The sequence below is a fragment of the Tenrec ecaudatus genome, chromosome 10, assembly GCF_050624435.1.
Source record: "Tenrec ecaudatus isolate mTenEca1 chromosome 10, mTenEca1.hap1, whole genome shotgun sequence".
In the NCBI taxonomy this organism is placed as follows: Eukaryota; Metazoa; Chordata; class Mammalia; order Afrosoricida; family Tenrecidae; genus Tenrec; species Tenrec ecaudatus.
The window spans coordinates 158,245,709-158,260,282 of NC_134539.1; the positions used below are offsets into that span (position 1 = coordinate 158,245,709).

Genomic DNA, 14,574 nt, shown 5'->3' on the forward strand with positions numbered 1-14,574 from the left:
GCCCTCGGGTGGGGGCTGGTCTCAGAGAGGGGCAGAGGCAGGAACAGGCTCTGCTTCTGTCCTTGTGTGGCACCGGCAGTCTTTATTGTTCACGTCTAGCACACTCAGGCGGGGCTGCCCACCAGTGTCCCCAGTCCCCACTAGAAGGGACATCCGGTCAGCTTGTCTGGTTCAATAGCAGGAGATCCCTGAGTAAAGGTGTGTGCTTGGAGGCTGTGTCCTGGCACCAGCTGGCCTCAGGCCACACCACTGCCCACAACTTCAGGGCAGCTGCCTGACTCCTCAGGCCCTGGCGGGGGCGGCTCCTGCAACTTAGGCCGGTCACCCTTCCAGGTCAGGGACTTCTCCAATTTGGTCTTGAACAGCAGCCTGTGACCTTGGGGGTGGGGGGAAATGGACACGTGTGCTTGGCCCAGCCTCAGGAGCCTAGCACCAGCCAAGGGGACGGCGGTCTGCAGGGCTCCTCACCTGGGCAGTCCGCCAGCGCTTTGAAGGCGCTCTTCTTGCAGCAGCCCCGGCAGAGGTTGAACACGCACCGGTTGCCCTGGACACAGAGAGACCCCAAGTCCATGGTTCCCATCGCAGGAGGGGCTGGGGCAGCCCAGGGGGTGGAGGGGGACAGCCCAGAGGGCATCTGCCTCCAGGAGTGAGGTGATGGATCAGGCCAGGGAGCCACTCACCTTGGGGTTTCCACACTGGTCACATGTAGCGTACTTTGCTGTGGGAAGAAGAGGGCTTGAGTGGAACCAGACCTTCCCCCAGCTGTTCTGGGTGCCCTCCCCATAGGGACCATGATTTACAGCCGCGACGGCCCAGGAAGGTCTTGGGGCTGCCACAGTGTCCTACGTCCCACATGATGAGGGCCACATAGGTGACCAAGCTGGGGCAAGCAGCCCCACGAGGTTGACCTCGCCCACCCCCTTCCCTGGACACCTACGCTTGAGGGAGGGGTCGAAGGTCTTGTGGGGGTTCCTCAACTTCTTCTTCTGCTGCTTCTTGGACAGCAGCTCTGGGCGGCCCCCTGCCTCCTCCTCCTCTTCCAGGGCCCTTTTGCTGCATACCCCACTGGGCTCCCTGCTCCCCTCCCTGGGCCTGAAGGGAGGAACCAGGACTGCTGGCAAGGTGCTTGGACCCAGTCAGGTCTTGGGTGAGGGGCTGGGGGGGTCCCCCACAGAAGCTGAAGGCCAGGGCCCCGGCCAGACAGCAAGAGCCCAAGGAAACTCAGGGGCCATCCTCCCACTCCCAAGGACCAATCCACCCCATCGGAGAGCCTATGCAGTGTGCCTAGAAATCAGGCCGGCAACTTCCTACAGGTCCCAGATGCTGGAGCCAGGGACTCGGTGGGCAGCCAAGGACCCAGCCCCTTCACCCTTCCTGCCACGTGTCCTGAGAGACCTGGTCCTAGAAGCCGGGGGCCCCAGAGGAGGGCTCACCCTGACCGGACGTAGGGCTGGCAGACCCAGTGGAAGAGAGGCAGGCCGTCCGCGGGCTTCTCCCCCTCCAGCTTAGCCATATCTTCCTGCGAGGACCGAGAGGCCCCTTGTCAGTGAAAGCCTTAGGAGCACGGCCCCACCCCACCCCACCCCGTACCTGCCTGGCACCGCAGCCTAAGTGCCCTGCTGACTGCAGCGGCGTCCTCCAGGGTCTTCGCCTTGGCCAGCTCCTCTCGGAGCTGCTGGTGCACCTGCAGCCTGGGGCAGACTCGAGTCGGGTCCCTCGTGCAAGACCTGCCCTCCCCTCCTACCGGGGGCTCTGTGGGGCGGCACTCACGTGTGGTGCCACAGCTTGAAGAGGTGGGCGCGGACGTAGGAGAGGGGGCAGGGGTGCTGGCGCACCAGCTCCAGGTACTCCTCGGCCAGCTCCCACACGGCAGGGCTGCGGCCCTCGAACAGCGCAGGGTTGTGCAGGTTGCCCTCTATGGGGGTGAGGCGCAGACCACCCGGGTCACTCCCACCCACCTGTGCTCACGACCCCCATCATCCCTTACCTGCACCCCCAACCCCCCTGGGCTCTCTCTCACCTGCGCTCATGACTCCCTGGGCCCCTGTGTCCTGCAGGCAGCGCTCCACGTCCCCCAGGCACTGGATGTTCCCGTTGGCAAACACGGGGATGCTCACAGCCTTCCTGTGGGCCAGCAGCTCAGGGCCCGTCCCTCCCCGCAGCACCCAACCAGCCTCCCCCCTAGACTCACCACACAGATGTGCTACTGGGAGGCTCAGGGCCCCTCCCCACCCAGCAGCCCCTCTGGACATCGTCCCCAGACTCACCGCACCGCCCGGATATGGTCCCAGGAGGCAGGACCCGGCAAGGGTCCCTTCTGCTCTTTGGTGCGCCCATGCACTGTCAGCAGCTGGCATGGGATGTGGGGCCAGGTAAGTGCTTTCAGTGTGTCAGTGCCTTCCCCAGGTGGCAGAATCCCCACCCCCAAAGCAGGGACCCCAGGCGGGCAACCCGCTCCAGGCCCACCTGGCAGCCAGCTTTCTCCAGCATCTGGGCGTAACGCACGGTCTTGTCAATGTCCGGGAAGACTCGGATTTTGCAGGTGATAGGAACCGCCAACTTCTCGTGGGCCAGCAGGACTGCAGGCAGGGAGGGACACCTCTGAAAGGTGGTGGGCAGGGGCAGGGCTTCTAGTAGGGCCAACCTTTCTTCTTGCCTGACCAGGCCTGGACCGGCAGGGGGCAGCCAGCATCTCCTGGCTGCAGCTAGGGTTCAAGCTCTGTCCCAGGGTAGGAGAGAACCAGGGGAGCTGGGGGGCACTGTCTGTTGGCACTCACTGCCCAGTTCCAGGGGGCAGCTGACAAGGCTCAGACCTTTTCCATGGCCCTGCTCCCCTGGGAGGAGAGGCTTGCCAGGGGGTCCTGGCCAGTGCAATCCTACCCCACAGAAGACCCCCTGCCCAGGCTGCCCTGTCCCCCATACCCCAGGCAGCCCAAGGCCTGAAGCTGCACTCAGTCACTCACTCATTCTCTCAAGCAAATCCCACTCCTCCTGCAAGAAGGCGCCGTAGTGACCTGTGGAGGACATGCCATGCTAGCCAGGCACCAGGTGGCTGGCAGAGGTCACCAGCCCAGTGGCCCTCCTGGAGCCCCCTCTCCCTGCTTGCTCCATCCGGCTGCTCAGGTGAGTGGGCTCTCTGGGCCCCCGGAAGGCACGGTGCACCAGGCTGCAGGGGCAGGCTGCCTCTCCCATGCCACCCAGCTGGGTCCCCTTGGGAGGGTCAGCTGCACTCTGGATCAAAGGATCAGAGGAATTCACAGCACTAGGGACAAGGGTGGGGTGAGGGCCCTAATCACACTGAGAAAGGTTTATGCCCCAGGACACCCCCGGGGTGGGGGGGAACACAGCAGGAAGTCACCTGAGCCACCTGCCTGGGTCCCCTCTCCCCCCCCCAGGGGGGGGCAGTGCCAATCCCAAAGGCACCTCTGACTGCCCTGCTGCCAAGCTACACCATGGTGACAGGCCGCTGGCTGAGGAGCCCCGCTCTCGGGCAGGCCTGTACTCACCCCTCTTGGCAATCATCTGAGGACAGCCCAGGTTGAGGTCGATGGCGTCGCAGTAGTCCTGAGCCAGTAGAGCAGCCCGCACAAACACCTCAGGGTCGTTGGCACAGAACTAGCAAAGATGGGCAAGCAGCACTTGACCTGAGTCCCCGGGGGCAGCGCCACTCTCCCACCTGAGGGCTCCAGGTGCAGCTCCTGCGCCCCCACCCCCGCCCACCCCCGCGGCAGCTGCGGGGCCCACCTGCACGATGAGAGGCCTGTCCTCGGGGCACACCTCGCAGTAGAGGTTCTCCTCCCGGTAGTTGGCATCTCGCACGAAGACCTGGGCGTGCAGCATGGGGGTGTAGCAGAGCTGGGCTCCGTGGCGACGGCTCAGCAGCCTCCAGGCCAGCTCACTCTGGTCCACCATAGGGGCCACGACGTGGCGAGCCCCCCCCAGGGTGCGGCTCCAGAACTCGAAGCCCTGTAGCTTGGGCATCGTCTCTGCCCTGCAGAAGGAGAGTTGTCAGGGGCTCAGCCATACCTTCACCCAAGCGCCCACTGGGTTCAGACAGCTTTCTGTAAAGCCTCCCAGTGTTGGGGGAAAGGAGACACAGGTATGTCATTGGACCCGGGGCTGGAGTCCCTGACGTGTGAACAGTCCAACATGACTGGCGGACTGAAGTCTGAGCTAAAGAAATAACAGGTGCAGTGGCCTGGCTGGGGTTCGGCAGGGAGCTGGGACCCCCAATGGAGACCACCCAGGAGTCTGTGGCTCAGCTGGCATGCCATGGCACTAGTCTGCCCGGCACACACACCCCGCCACTCGCTGGGCATCAGGAGGTTACACATGGACGTCTGGGGCCATTTCCCAGGCCACCAATGCTCTGAGGCTGTGTGGCCCAGACCTCCTCCCTGGAAGGCGGTTCGCGGACAGGCGAGGCTGACCTTTCCGTGAACAGCCAGGCAGCCGGCCGGCCGCGCCCTTTCCCCGCAGGACAATCAGATGGTGGCCGAGGTCTGCTCACAACGGGCGGCCCCCATGAAGCAGCCCAGGTGCCAGGGGCGCTCTCGGGCGACCTTTGGAGACATGAAGCAGGGTTGCCTGTCTGCTTAGTGGCCCACCAAGGTGCAACGCTCCTCGTCTGGCGTTTCCCGGAGCGATGGAAAGTGCTCACCGAAGTCCCCGAGCCCAACGTGTACACCCCCGTTTCCCTCAAACCCTCCCGGCCAGCCTCCGCCTCGGGGGTCCAAGCGCGGAACCCTCCGGCCGATGGCCCCCACGGCCCGGGGCGGCGCTGACCTGCCTCCGGGAGCGCGCTCGGGGCTCCGCGAGGCGCTGGGTCCGCACGGCCGCCGCTAAGCGCCCGCGTCACGCCGGGAGCGCCGCCGCGCCAGAGCCGGGACCAAGGCTGGCGCCGGGCCGCCGGAAGTTGCATCGCCGAAAGCTGCCCCGACGGAAGTTGCTACGCCGGAAGCTGCGTCCGGCAGGCAGCGCGCGGTGCGGCCGCGAAAAGGTCCCCGGGAAACCGCGCCGGGGGCGCAGGGCTGCGGTGCAGGCGCGCGCGACGGGCGGAGGTCGACGCGGCCTGGCTCGCGGCCGGGCCCTCGGCACCGGCGGCCACACTGGGGGCCGAGGCCCGAGGCTTTCCTGCCCGAACACAAAGCAGGCGCACCCAGCAAAGGCTTGCAGACGGTAGTTTGTTTGGGAAAGCAATCGTCCACCGAGCCTTGCCCGCCCCGGCGAGCGCGGACGCGGATGAGCCGAGACCCTGCAGTTGGCATGGACTCTGACGCTGACCTCGCTCCCTCACTGCTATCAAGGCGGTTCCCACTCATAAGGACCCTCTAGGACAGAGTCCCTCCATAGGGAGAGAGGGCCACGGACAGCCAGACACTAGTGTTCCCCTGGAGGCCCAGTGATTACTACTCAGCCGCTGACCGCAAGGTCAGGTGTTCAAACCCTCCAGCTGCTGGTTTCCACAGGCGATCCCTAAGGCTGCTTCCTCCAGGATTGCCGCCTTGGAAACACTAGGGGGCCTGTTTTATCTTGTCCTAGAGGGTCACTGAGTAAGAGTCACTTATAGCAATAGATTCATACACCAGAAAGAAAGAAAAAAAAGTTTTCTCTGTGTAAATAACCATTCGTGTACACCCAGTATGGTCGCTATTGAATGCTTGAGTGTGGTTGGTCCAATTTGGGATGTGCTGTTAAGTCTCAACCTCTGCTTGTTTGTCAGTCTGTCGCATTGTGGTGGTTTGTTGCAGGCGTCTTAGTTACATAATCTTGTGTCACTTGAGACGGGTTAAGAGTGAATGGGGTGGAGTTCAGCCTGTCAGGTCCCAGCTTGATGACCTCATTTGGAGACACGAAGGAGATAAATAGCTCACTGGTGGTGGGACACAAACACCCTCTGCTTCATCTCCCTGTGAGGCATTCCTGTCGACAAGCCTCCTGGAGCTGTGCTGATAGAGCCAGAGCAGCCACGGGGCGTTGGCCTATTCCAGCACTGAGATGCTTCCACTGACACTGGATCCACAAGACTTTCCACCCACCAGCCTGTGATCTGCCTGCTCGCAGCGTCATTACCTGTGTTGCATGAGTCTGAAGAATTTACAGTGTACAGTGGGATGGGATGTTTGTTTTTTTTTAATCATTTTATTGGGGGCTCATACAACTCTTATCACAGTCCATCCATCCATCCATTGTGTCAAGCACATTTGTACATTCGTTGCCCTCATCATTCTCAAAACATTTGCTGACTACCTAAGCCCCTCGCATCAGCTCCTCATTTTTCCCTCCCTTCCTGCTTCCCCCTCCCTCATGAACTCTTGATAATCTATAAATTATTATTATTTTGTCATGTCTTAAACTGATATCTCCATTCACTCACTTTTCTGTTGTCCGTACCCCAGACAAGAGGTTATATGTGGATCCTTATAATCAGTTCCCCCTTTCTACCCCACCCTCCGGTATCGCCACCCTCACCACTGGTCCTAAAGGTATCATCTGTCCTGGATTCCCTGTGTTTCTGGTTTCTATCTGTACCAGTGTATATCCTCTGGTCTAGTCAGATCTGTAAGGTAGAATTGGGATCATGGTAGTGGGAGGAGCGGGGGGAGGACGCATTTAAGAATTAGAGGGTGTCGCAAGGTGTGAATGCAATATCCCGGCGTGGAGTAGGGGACCAGTGGAGAGGTCTGGGAGGCTGGCCCCAGCACCATAAATTAAGTGGATTCCTGCCCCTCCCCCAAAAAGAATTTGTTCCAAAGGACGACATTGACTCTGCAGCTCCGGGAGATGAACATATCTGATCAGAGCACACGGGAGCAGATGAAGGGGCAGGAGGAGAGAGTGGAGCACAGCCTAGCCCACCAGGCCGTGAGGATGATGTTCCTGAGTAGAGCAGCCAGTCCACAGAGAGAACAACATGGCTGGCCCCACTATGAGAAATGATGCCAATCAGTGACTAAGGGCGATACAGGGGACTGCACCGGAGACACAGTGTGGGAATTGCACCTGACCTGATCCCACCACACCGAGGCAAATCACTGGGGGAGTGCAGCGGAACAGCAAGGGAATGGAGTGGCAAGGTCCCCAGGGAATGCTGAAAGTGGACTTTGGGGCCAGGGCGTGGTGCCCCAACAGACTGGACTGGAAAACGCTCCTAAGGGCCAGCAAACGATCCCTGAACTAACTACAAGCTTTTCTCTTGTGAAAAAAAAAAAAAGAATTAGAGGGAAGTTGTGTGTGTCATTGTTGCTACACTGCACCCTGACTGGCTCCTCTCCTCCCCCCAACCTTTCTGTAAGAGAGGGGATGTTTTCTTAATATACAGTGACTCTTTGATTTAAGGTTCTCTATTGCACACATATAAATGCCTCTGGATTTGTTTTTCTAGTCTCCCCAGACTAGCACAGCTGGCATTTCCAATGCTAGCAGGGCCACCCAAAGTGAACCAGCTTCAGCAGAGCTTCCAGACTAAGAACAGAACACGAAGAAGGAATTGGCTGCCCACTTCAGAGGAAGTAGCCTCTGAAAACCTTATGAATAGCATGGTAACATTGTCAGATGCTCAAGGCCTAATGAACAAAGCGGGACGTTATCAGAGACAGTGCCCCTCCGGTCAGAAGGCACTCAAAATGTGACTGAGGAGGAGCTGCTTGCTCAAAGTAGTCCACCGCGGTGACCTGAACAGAGGGAAGCCTGTGGGAGTGGAGGCTTCGGGGTTTTCATTTGCTGATGGGGCACCGCTCAAGATGAGGAGAAACAGCTGTGAAATCTGATGCGCAGAACGTGGAATGTGTAAAACGTGAATCTAGGGAAATGAGAGGTGGCACGCATAGAAATTGCTGTCACACAGGAAGCCTACGCTGACCAAGTACATAAACTACAAACCATATAGAAGAAACAGAGAAAACTGGAAGATTAACATGACGATGCCAGACACAGGTAATATGCTGAGACCACTTCCAACCATGGACCTTGACAAAGTCAGCGCATGGAGGGAGTATTCAAAGAAGGCTCTAGCAAGGAAGTCTCTTCCATGAACTCTTTGGAATTATTGGCCTGATATCATTGTTGATAATTGTAGCTGCTCTCTGGTTCTCGATAATCTTGATCATTTCCCCTTTTAGGAAATAATTGATGTCAACTGAGGAATATTTCCCAGAAGTTGAGGTTACTCCCCTTCCTATGGCTTTGAAAGATCCATGTCCTGACTGTGTGCAAAGTGTATTGTATAATAAAATTAGAAACTGGAAGCCAGAAACCCCCCTTAAGGAATTTATGTTAGATCTTGAGCAGGCTGAGCTATTGCAACCGAAACCCACGGAAATCTCAGAGGCTCGTTAGGAAGTTTTTGTGCAAGATCCTAAAAAAGTTTATCATCATCTTCTTTTCCCCCTCCTGATATTGGTTACTGCATAGGGGGGAGAATATGGTATCCCCCTCCCAAAGAGAAATAGAGTTCCTGGCCCTGATTTACCTTATACGAGGGCTCATAATAAAAATGGCATAAGAATAGTTAACAAAGAAGGTGTACAAGTTCCTTTTAGTAGTTTAACTTTTATGGAAAGGTTAGCAAGAGGAGGGCCTCCGTGATGTTTGAAGTCCACTGACACAAAGCTACCTATTGTGAGGCAACTCATGTCTTGGTACAGAAAGACTTTTGGGAGTTTAATTTATGGGAACTTAGTGGAAAAGAAAGAACAAGAAACAAAAGCCCTAAAGAACAGCCTAAGAAAGAACAGCCAAATCCTGTCAAGTAATTTTTGATAATGAAATGTATTAATGCTTTATGATTTCATAGTTAGAACAATGTGCCCTCGTTGGACGAAGTGTGCTCAGTTATTGTTAGAAGGTTTATGTCTCTCGCCCTTGTAGTTGAGAAAGTTTTGGTTTCAAAATGTACTAATTTTTAATCAAGAATCATGATGTGATTGATGTAACTTGTCATGCTCTTGTGGCCTGACAATTTCCTGATGAATGACCTCAGGCCATAAGCTTTAAGCCAAGAAAAAGAATAAAGTTGAAGCTTTGCATGAATAAAATTGGAACAGTCACCCGCAACCCTTGAGTCGTGTGGTTTCTGTCTCCCACTCGCCGACGCCGTGACCCACCTTGAGGGACCCCAGACCTTGCTGCAGCTGGACGGCGACAGTAATACCTTGCAGAGACAAAGGAGTGGAACTGATCCAGCCAACCGAGGGCAAAACTGCCCCTCAAACACGATGCCGAGACGAGGAGGTTTCCAGACAAACCAAAGGGAAAGGAACTTGATAAGGTCTAACAGGAGCTCTTCAGACACAGGACTGAGCTTGGCTGGCGACAACATGAGACTGAAAGATGCCTGACACCACCACTGAAGTGTCCACCCAGATCTAGAAGTAGCCAGAGTAAAACAGACATACGAGGTTGAAAACCAGGGGACCTCATCTAGCCATTTGAAATTACAAAAGACAGTTGCCAAGGAAAGAGGAAAGAGAGTCACTAGAGGACTTCCTGATGGAGGGGGAGTCAAGTCGGTTTCCAGATCTTGGGTGAAAGGCAGGGCATGTCCATATGCAATAAAAGGAAGTCGGAGGAGAGCGTGGGACGCGAGGGAGGCCGTGGGCAGAGCGGTCAGCAGTGCCGTGCGCACAGCCTGCGCCGGTGGTGATCCATGTGCGGGAGGAGAGTGGGAGCGCCCGCTGCACACAGGGTGCTCCTGGTCTCTCATTGGTGGGAAACGGGACTGCGAAGAGAGTGGATGCGGATGAATCCTTTCTTCTCATATTTCAGGAAGGCTTGCAGGCCAGGATCTGGGTGGAGGGAGGCCTTCACCATTGAGAGTTGTAGCTGAGTCCCAGTCACATTCTCATAGTTAATACTGTTCCCGCTACATCCTCCCATCACAGCGCTGCCTTAAGGTTACCTCGGAGAAGCACACGGCTGACTGCTAGGTGGCCGGCAGCTTCCACTCCAGGGGCTCTCTAAGCTCTGAAGACAGCTGCGCCCCTTCTCCTGCCCCGACCCTGGTGTCAGGTGACTCCTCCAATGTGCTCGGGGACCTGTGGGGTGAGGGTACAGCCCACTTTGTTATGTATGTGGTGACTGTAACTAGGGGGGCTTGCACACTCCCCCCCCACCAGCCCCAAGTATATAAACTGATGTTGGGACCCGGCTCCTGAAGTCATGGAGGAGGCGAGCACCCCAAAACTTTCATCCATCTCCTAATTTCTTCCCTTCAATCATTACACAGCCGCCCCTAGGACCCACCCGGCTGTGAGGCTAGACCCACAGACATGAGTGTGTATCTCTGCTGCCGATGGGCGTGATGGACAGACGGGACCACTGTCATTCAGACTGCTCGGACACCTTCCCTTAGGGGGATGAGTTGCTGAGCCTGTTGACTCAGGGCTATAGTCTCAGGGTACATCACGCTCCCTAAAGTCTGCACCCTGCTTTGGTAAGTAGCAACTGGGATCTTCACGTCTTGTGAGGGGCCGTCTAAGGTGCAGCCACTCGCCTTCCCCGAGGCGAGGAAGCCGAGCAAAGCCCAGGGACACATGGAAACGATGGGTCCAAAGAACTCACGGACCGCATGTGCATCAGTGTCCTATCTGAGACTGCAAGACTTCGAAGGCGCCTGGCCGCCACTGTTCTGGAAGGATCCCATGAGAGAAGCGGTCCTCAACCTGCGGGTCGAGACCCCTTTGGGGGTTGCACGACCCTTTCACAGGGGTCGCCTAAGACCATCAGAAAACACATATTTCCGGTGCTCTTAAGAACGGAGACACCGCTCCTCTATCCGTCTCCAGGCAGGTCTGCCCACAGACGAGTACCCGGCGTGAAGACTGTTACCCAGGCTTCACCATGCTTCAAGGCAACATTTCATTGCAAAGAAATATTTCACAATCTATAATTACATTTTGTTTTGTGATTCACCACTATGCTTTAATTATGTTCAGTTTGTAGCAATGAAAATACATCCTGAATATCAAATATTGACATGACGACTCATAACAGTAGCAAAATTACATTATGAAATGGCAATAAAAATGATGTTTGGTTGGGGGGTCCCCACCACAGGGGGAGCTGTATGCAAGGGCTGCGACATGAGGAAGGTGGAGAACCACTGCAGGAATATTGGACACAACCCAGGCTCATGAAGCCTGGTCTTGTTGGTTAGCTAGAGCCTCTGGTCCGGGGTCACCCATTGGGTCTGGGTGGCACTCCACCCTGTGGCTCGATGTGGGAGTAAGCAGGAGACACTTACTAAGGGGTGCACACCTCAGAATCGCACAACCGTCTAGGATCACAGGGGCCACACTGAGCCCGAGGACAAGGCTCAGAGGGCTAGAGAAGGAGGTGTGGAGACCGAAGCCCAGGGGAAACGGGACTTCCGAGAATGGGGATAATTGCGTGTGAAACATGACCTGCTCGGAGAACCTCAGCCAGGGCACAGCACAAGGCCTGCGGGAGAGCCTTCTGAGGGACTGCCTGCGGAAAGGCACAAGTCTCTGCCCCTGTCTGCGCTGTGCTCCCTGGGGAGCACACAGAGGAGACTCCATTCCCACAATCCACAGTCACTTCCATTGAGACTTGATCGGAGACTCAGCTCAAGGGCAGGGAGTTGCAGTCACCACAGAGTCCCCGGGGTCTCATGCGCTTCTCCCGGGGCCGCCAACCCCCAGGACAGCGGTTTGAACCCCCAGCCTTAGAAACGCACAGGGTCAGCTCCGCTCTGTCCAGTGAAGTCCCTGTGGGTCAAAGTGGGGTTTGGGGGGTACTTTTGTTTTGATAGTCTCTCTATTTGCATAGCCTATTGACCAACCCCAGCAAGCTACATACTCTTCACAGGGCGGCAGGATGGGAGGGGAGCATCAATCAAATCATTCACAGCCTGGCTGTGAAAGGCCAGTTTACCTGGTCAAAAGCAACAACCCCTCTGCCGGAGACAATGCTGTTGCTGTCCAGCCCATGACCCTGCGCCCCGCAGAAGCACGGGCAGCCTCACTGCTGTGCCTGCGCTCCAGCCCCTGGGTGCAGCCACTGTGTCCACCCGTCTCGTGGAGGACCTTCCGCTGCTGTACCAAGGATGACGGCCTTGCCCAGGACAGGTCTCTCCTGACGGCCTGTCCAGAGCACGTGAGCCACTCTCCCGTCCTGGCCTCTAAGGAGCCCTCTGGCTACAATGCTTGTGAGACAGGCCGCCCGCACCCCCACCACCAAGTCTTCTCTGTCAGCACCACAAGTCACTTGCACCATTCTCCCAGCAGGTGGGCCCCTGCAGTGTGCCAGGTCTCTCCACTGCCTCTGCTGGGCTTGGTGACAGATCCAAATGAGACGCCGCCCTTGGCAACGCCAGTCCCTTCTCCCTGGGCCCTGATGGCTCGACCTGCCAGCCCGCCTGTGAGGACCAGGTCTTTCTGACACCGCGAGCTGCCCTCCACTGGAGGCTGCAGTGCTAGCTTCTCTTCGGCAAGCGCTTCCAAGTTCTTCTCACCTGCCTCTGGCAGGTTGTTAATAAGCCTTCCTCCAAGAAGGCCCGGTCTCCTCTGTGGACTCCAGCTTCTCGGAGGATTTGCTCTGCATGCAGGTTGGAGAGGGCGGTGAGAGGACGCAGCCCTGACCACGCAGTGCTCACACAGCTCCGTGTTCACACAGCTGATGCTCGTGGAGCCGCGGACGAGTTCCCAATGGGTACCGTGAAGCGTGCTGGACTTCCCATTCTTCTCAAGACTCTCCGTGGTTTGCTATGACCCCCACGCTTGAATAGTCAGGGGACACAAGTAGCCAAGTTTCTGGCATTCTCTGCCTTCAGCCAAGATCCATCTGATGTCAGCAATGAGATCCCTTGTTCCATGTCCTCTTCTGAATCCGGACTGAACTTTCGGCAGTTCCCTGTCAGTGTGTGTAATGCTGCGACCGCTGCTGGGTGACCTTCAGCAAAATCCTACCTGCGTGTGATGTTTAGGATAGTGTTCCATAACGAGCATTCTGCTGGGCCGCCTTCCAGTCAGTTGACCAAGTAGCTGTCTTCCAAATTCCCTGGAATCGATGCGTGCTTCCAGAGGTTCTGCAGCTTGCTGAAACGTTTCAGTTGGTGTCCCGTCCCCTCCTGGAGCCTTGTGTTTGGCTGATGTTTTCGGTGCAGGTCCAGCTTCCTTCAGCACCATTGGTTCTTGCTCACGAGCGGCCTCCTGAAACAGTGCACTGTCGACTAGTTGTTCTTGGTGCCGTGACTCTGCGTATTCTTCCCCCCTCTTCTCTAGGTATTTCCAGGATCAGCCGGTATTTTGCCTGCAGAATCTTTCAGGAGTGCTTCCGAGACTTGAATTTTTTCTCCAGTTCTTTTCCGTTGCAGATGTGCTGCACTTTGCCTACCCTTTGGGCTTTCTAATGTCAGGGCCTTGCACGTTTCCTTATGAGACTTGGCTTTGTCTTCTCCAGCTGCCCTCTGAATCTCTCTGTTCAGCAACTTGACTGCGTCCTCTCCATTGCCTGAGCCACACTGCAATGACGAGCCAGCTCCAGAGTTTCTCCTCACACCCACTCTGCTCTTCTCTGGCTTTTTAATGACCGTTTGCTCCCCGAGCGATGGTCCTGATGTCCCCTCGCTGCTCGCCAGGCCTCCTGTCCTTGCATTTGATGTGGGGAGTCTGTTGTCAAGATGGTCTGGTTTTCTTCCAGTTTATCCTGAACGTACATGTGAGCAGTTGATGGTCTGTTGCACAGTCAGGCCCTGGTCTGGTTGTAGCTTCTCCACCTCGAATCCCCACAGACAGAGTCCGTTTGACTTCTGTGTGTTCCATCTGGGGGACTCCATGTGTCACCTTTTGTGTTGTTGAAAGACGGCATTTGCCACAAACAAGGCATTGGTTTTGCAGAATTTTATCATGAGATCTCTAGCTTCATTCCGATCGCCGAGTTCATATTTTCCAACCACCCTTCCTGCCTCTTTGTTTTTGACTTTTGCATTTCAATCACCAATAACTATCGATGCATCTTGATTGCTTGTTTGATCAATTCCCGACTGAAGTCATTGGTAGAATCCTTCAATTTCTTCACCCCTAACTTTGGTGGTTGGGGCGTGAATTTGAGCAATAACTGTACTGATTGGACTTTCTCGAAGGTGGAGAGATACCACCCGACCCAGTCACAGAGAGCATGGCACCTCGGGATGGATTTGCCAAGATCCTCTCCGACAGGGATGCCGACCAGCCCCTCTCAGCATCACAATTCACTTGATTTTCTGGTTCAGAGCGGCCAGTCCCTGGCCGCTTCAGCTCACCAATGCCTAGGCTACCATCTCCGTGCATTCAATCTCATTGGCACCACTTCCGATTTTCCCAAGTGCGTGCTTCGCACATTCCAGGTTCCCATCATTCGCAGATTTTTGCAGCTCTTTGTCTTTACCTTGAGCTGTGGCCCATCAGCAAAGGAAGATCCCGAAGGGTCCGCCCGACTCACGTCACCACGGCCGACTGCCCTCTGAGACACCACCTCCTCCTCGGTCACCCCGGAGTGCCTCGAGGCCTGACAGCTGTCCTCACACCGGATTTCTGACAATATGCTGCTTCCTTTGTGTAGGCCCTCGGTGCCTGA

General features: G+C 56.4%; 1 protein-coding gene across 5 annotated transcripts; it reads right to left on the reverse strand.

Annotated features, from left to right (window-relative positions):
• Positions 1 to 62: 62 nt before the first annotated feature.
• Positions 63 to 4,921, reverse strand: DUS1L (dihydrouridine synthase 1 like). 5 transcript variants are annotated; one of them, XM_075562405.1, is made up of 15 exons: positions 4,786 to 4,921; positions 4,431 to 4,562; positions 3,778 to 3,991; positions 3,507 to 3,615; positions 2,964 to 3,014; positions 2,467 to 2,579; positions 2,268 to 2,350; positions 2,021 to 2,124; positions 1,771 to 1,915; positions 1,591 to 1,691; positions 1,434 to 1,515; positions 938 to 1,092; positions 681 to 718; positions 469 to 544; positions 63 to 376 (listed from the first exon to the last, which is right to left on the reverse strand). In XM_075562405.1, the coding sequence occupies exons 3-15, from the start codon at positions 3,979 to 3,981 to the stop codon at positions 237 to 239; spliced, it is 1,401 nt and encodes a 466-aa protein (XP_075418520.1). In that variant the 5' UTR covers positions 3,982 to 3,991; positions 4,431 to 4,562; positions 4,786 to 4,921; the 3' UTR covers positions 63 to 236. The 5 variants fall into 5 exon arrangements, with proteins under 5 accessions (XP_075418520.1, XP_075418519.1, XP_075418518.1 ...); XM_075562404.1 differs by having other exon boundaries at positions 1,434 to 1,519; positions 1,591 to 1,684; positions 3,745 to 3,991; XM_075562403.1 differs by having other exon boundaries at positions 3,745 to 3,991.
• Between the last annotated feature and the right edge of the window lie 9,653 nt (positions 4,922 to 14,574).

Bases quoted from the DNA above. Each gene is read 5' to 3' on its own strand.
- DUS1L (XM_075562403.1), bottom strand. From the start codon at position 3,981: ATGCCCAAGCTACAGGGCTTCGAGTTCTGGAGCCGCACCCTGGGGGGG. The intron at 719-937 runs GTAGGTGTCCAG...TTCTTCCCACAG, and splicing joins CTTCGACCCCTCCCTCAAGC to CAAAGTACGCTACATGTGAC. The intron at 377-468 runs GTGAGGAGCCCT...CCCACCCCCAAG, and splicing joins AGCGCTGGCGGACTGCCCAG to GTCACAGGCTGCTGTTCAAG.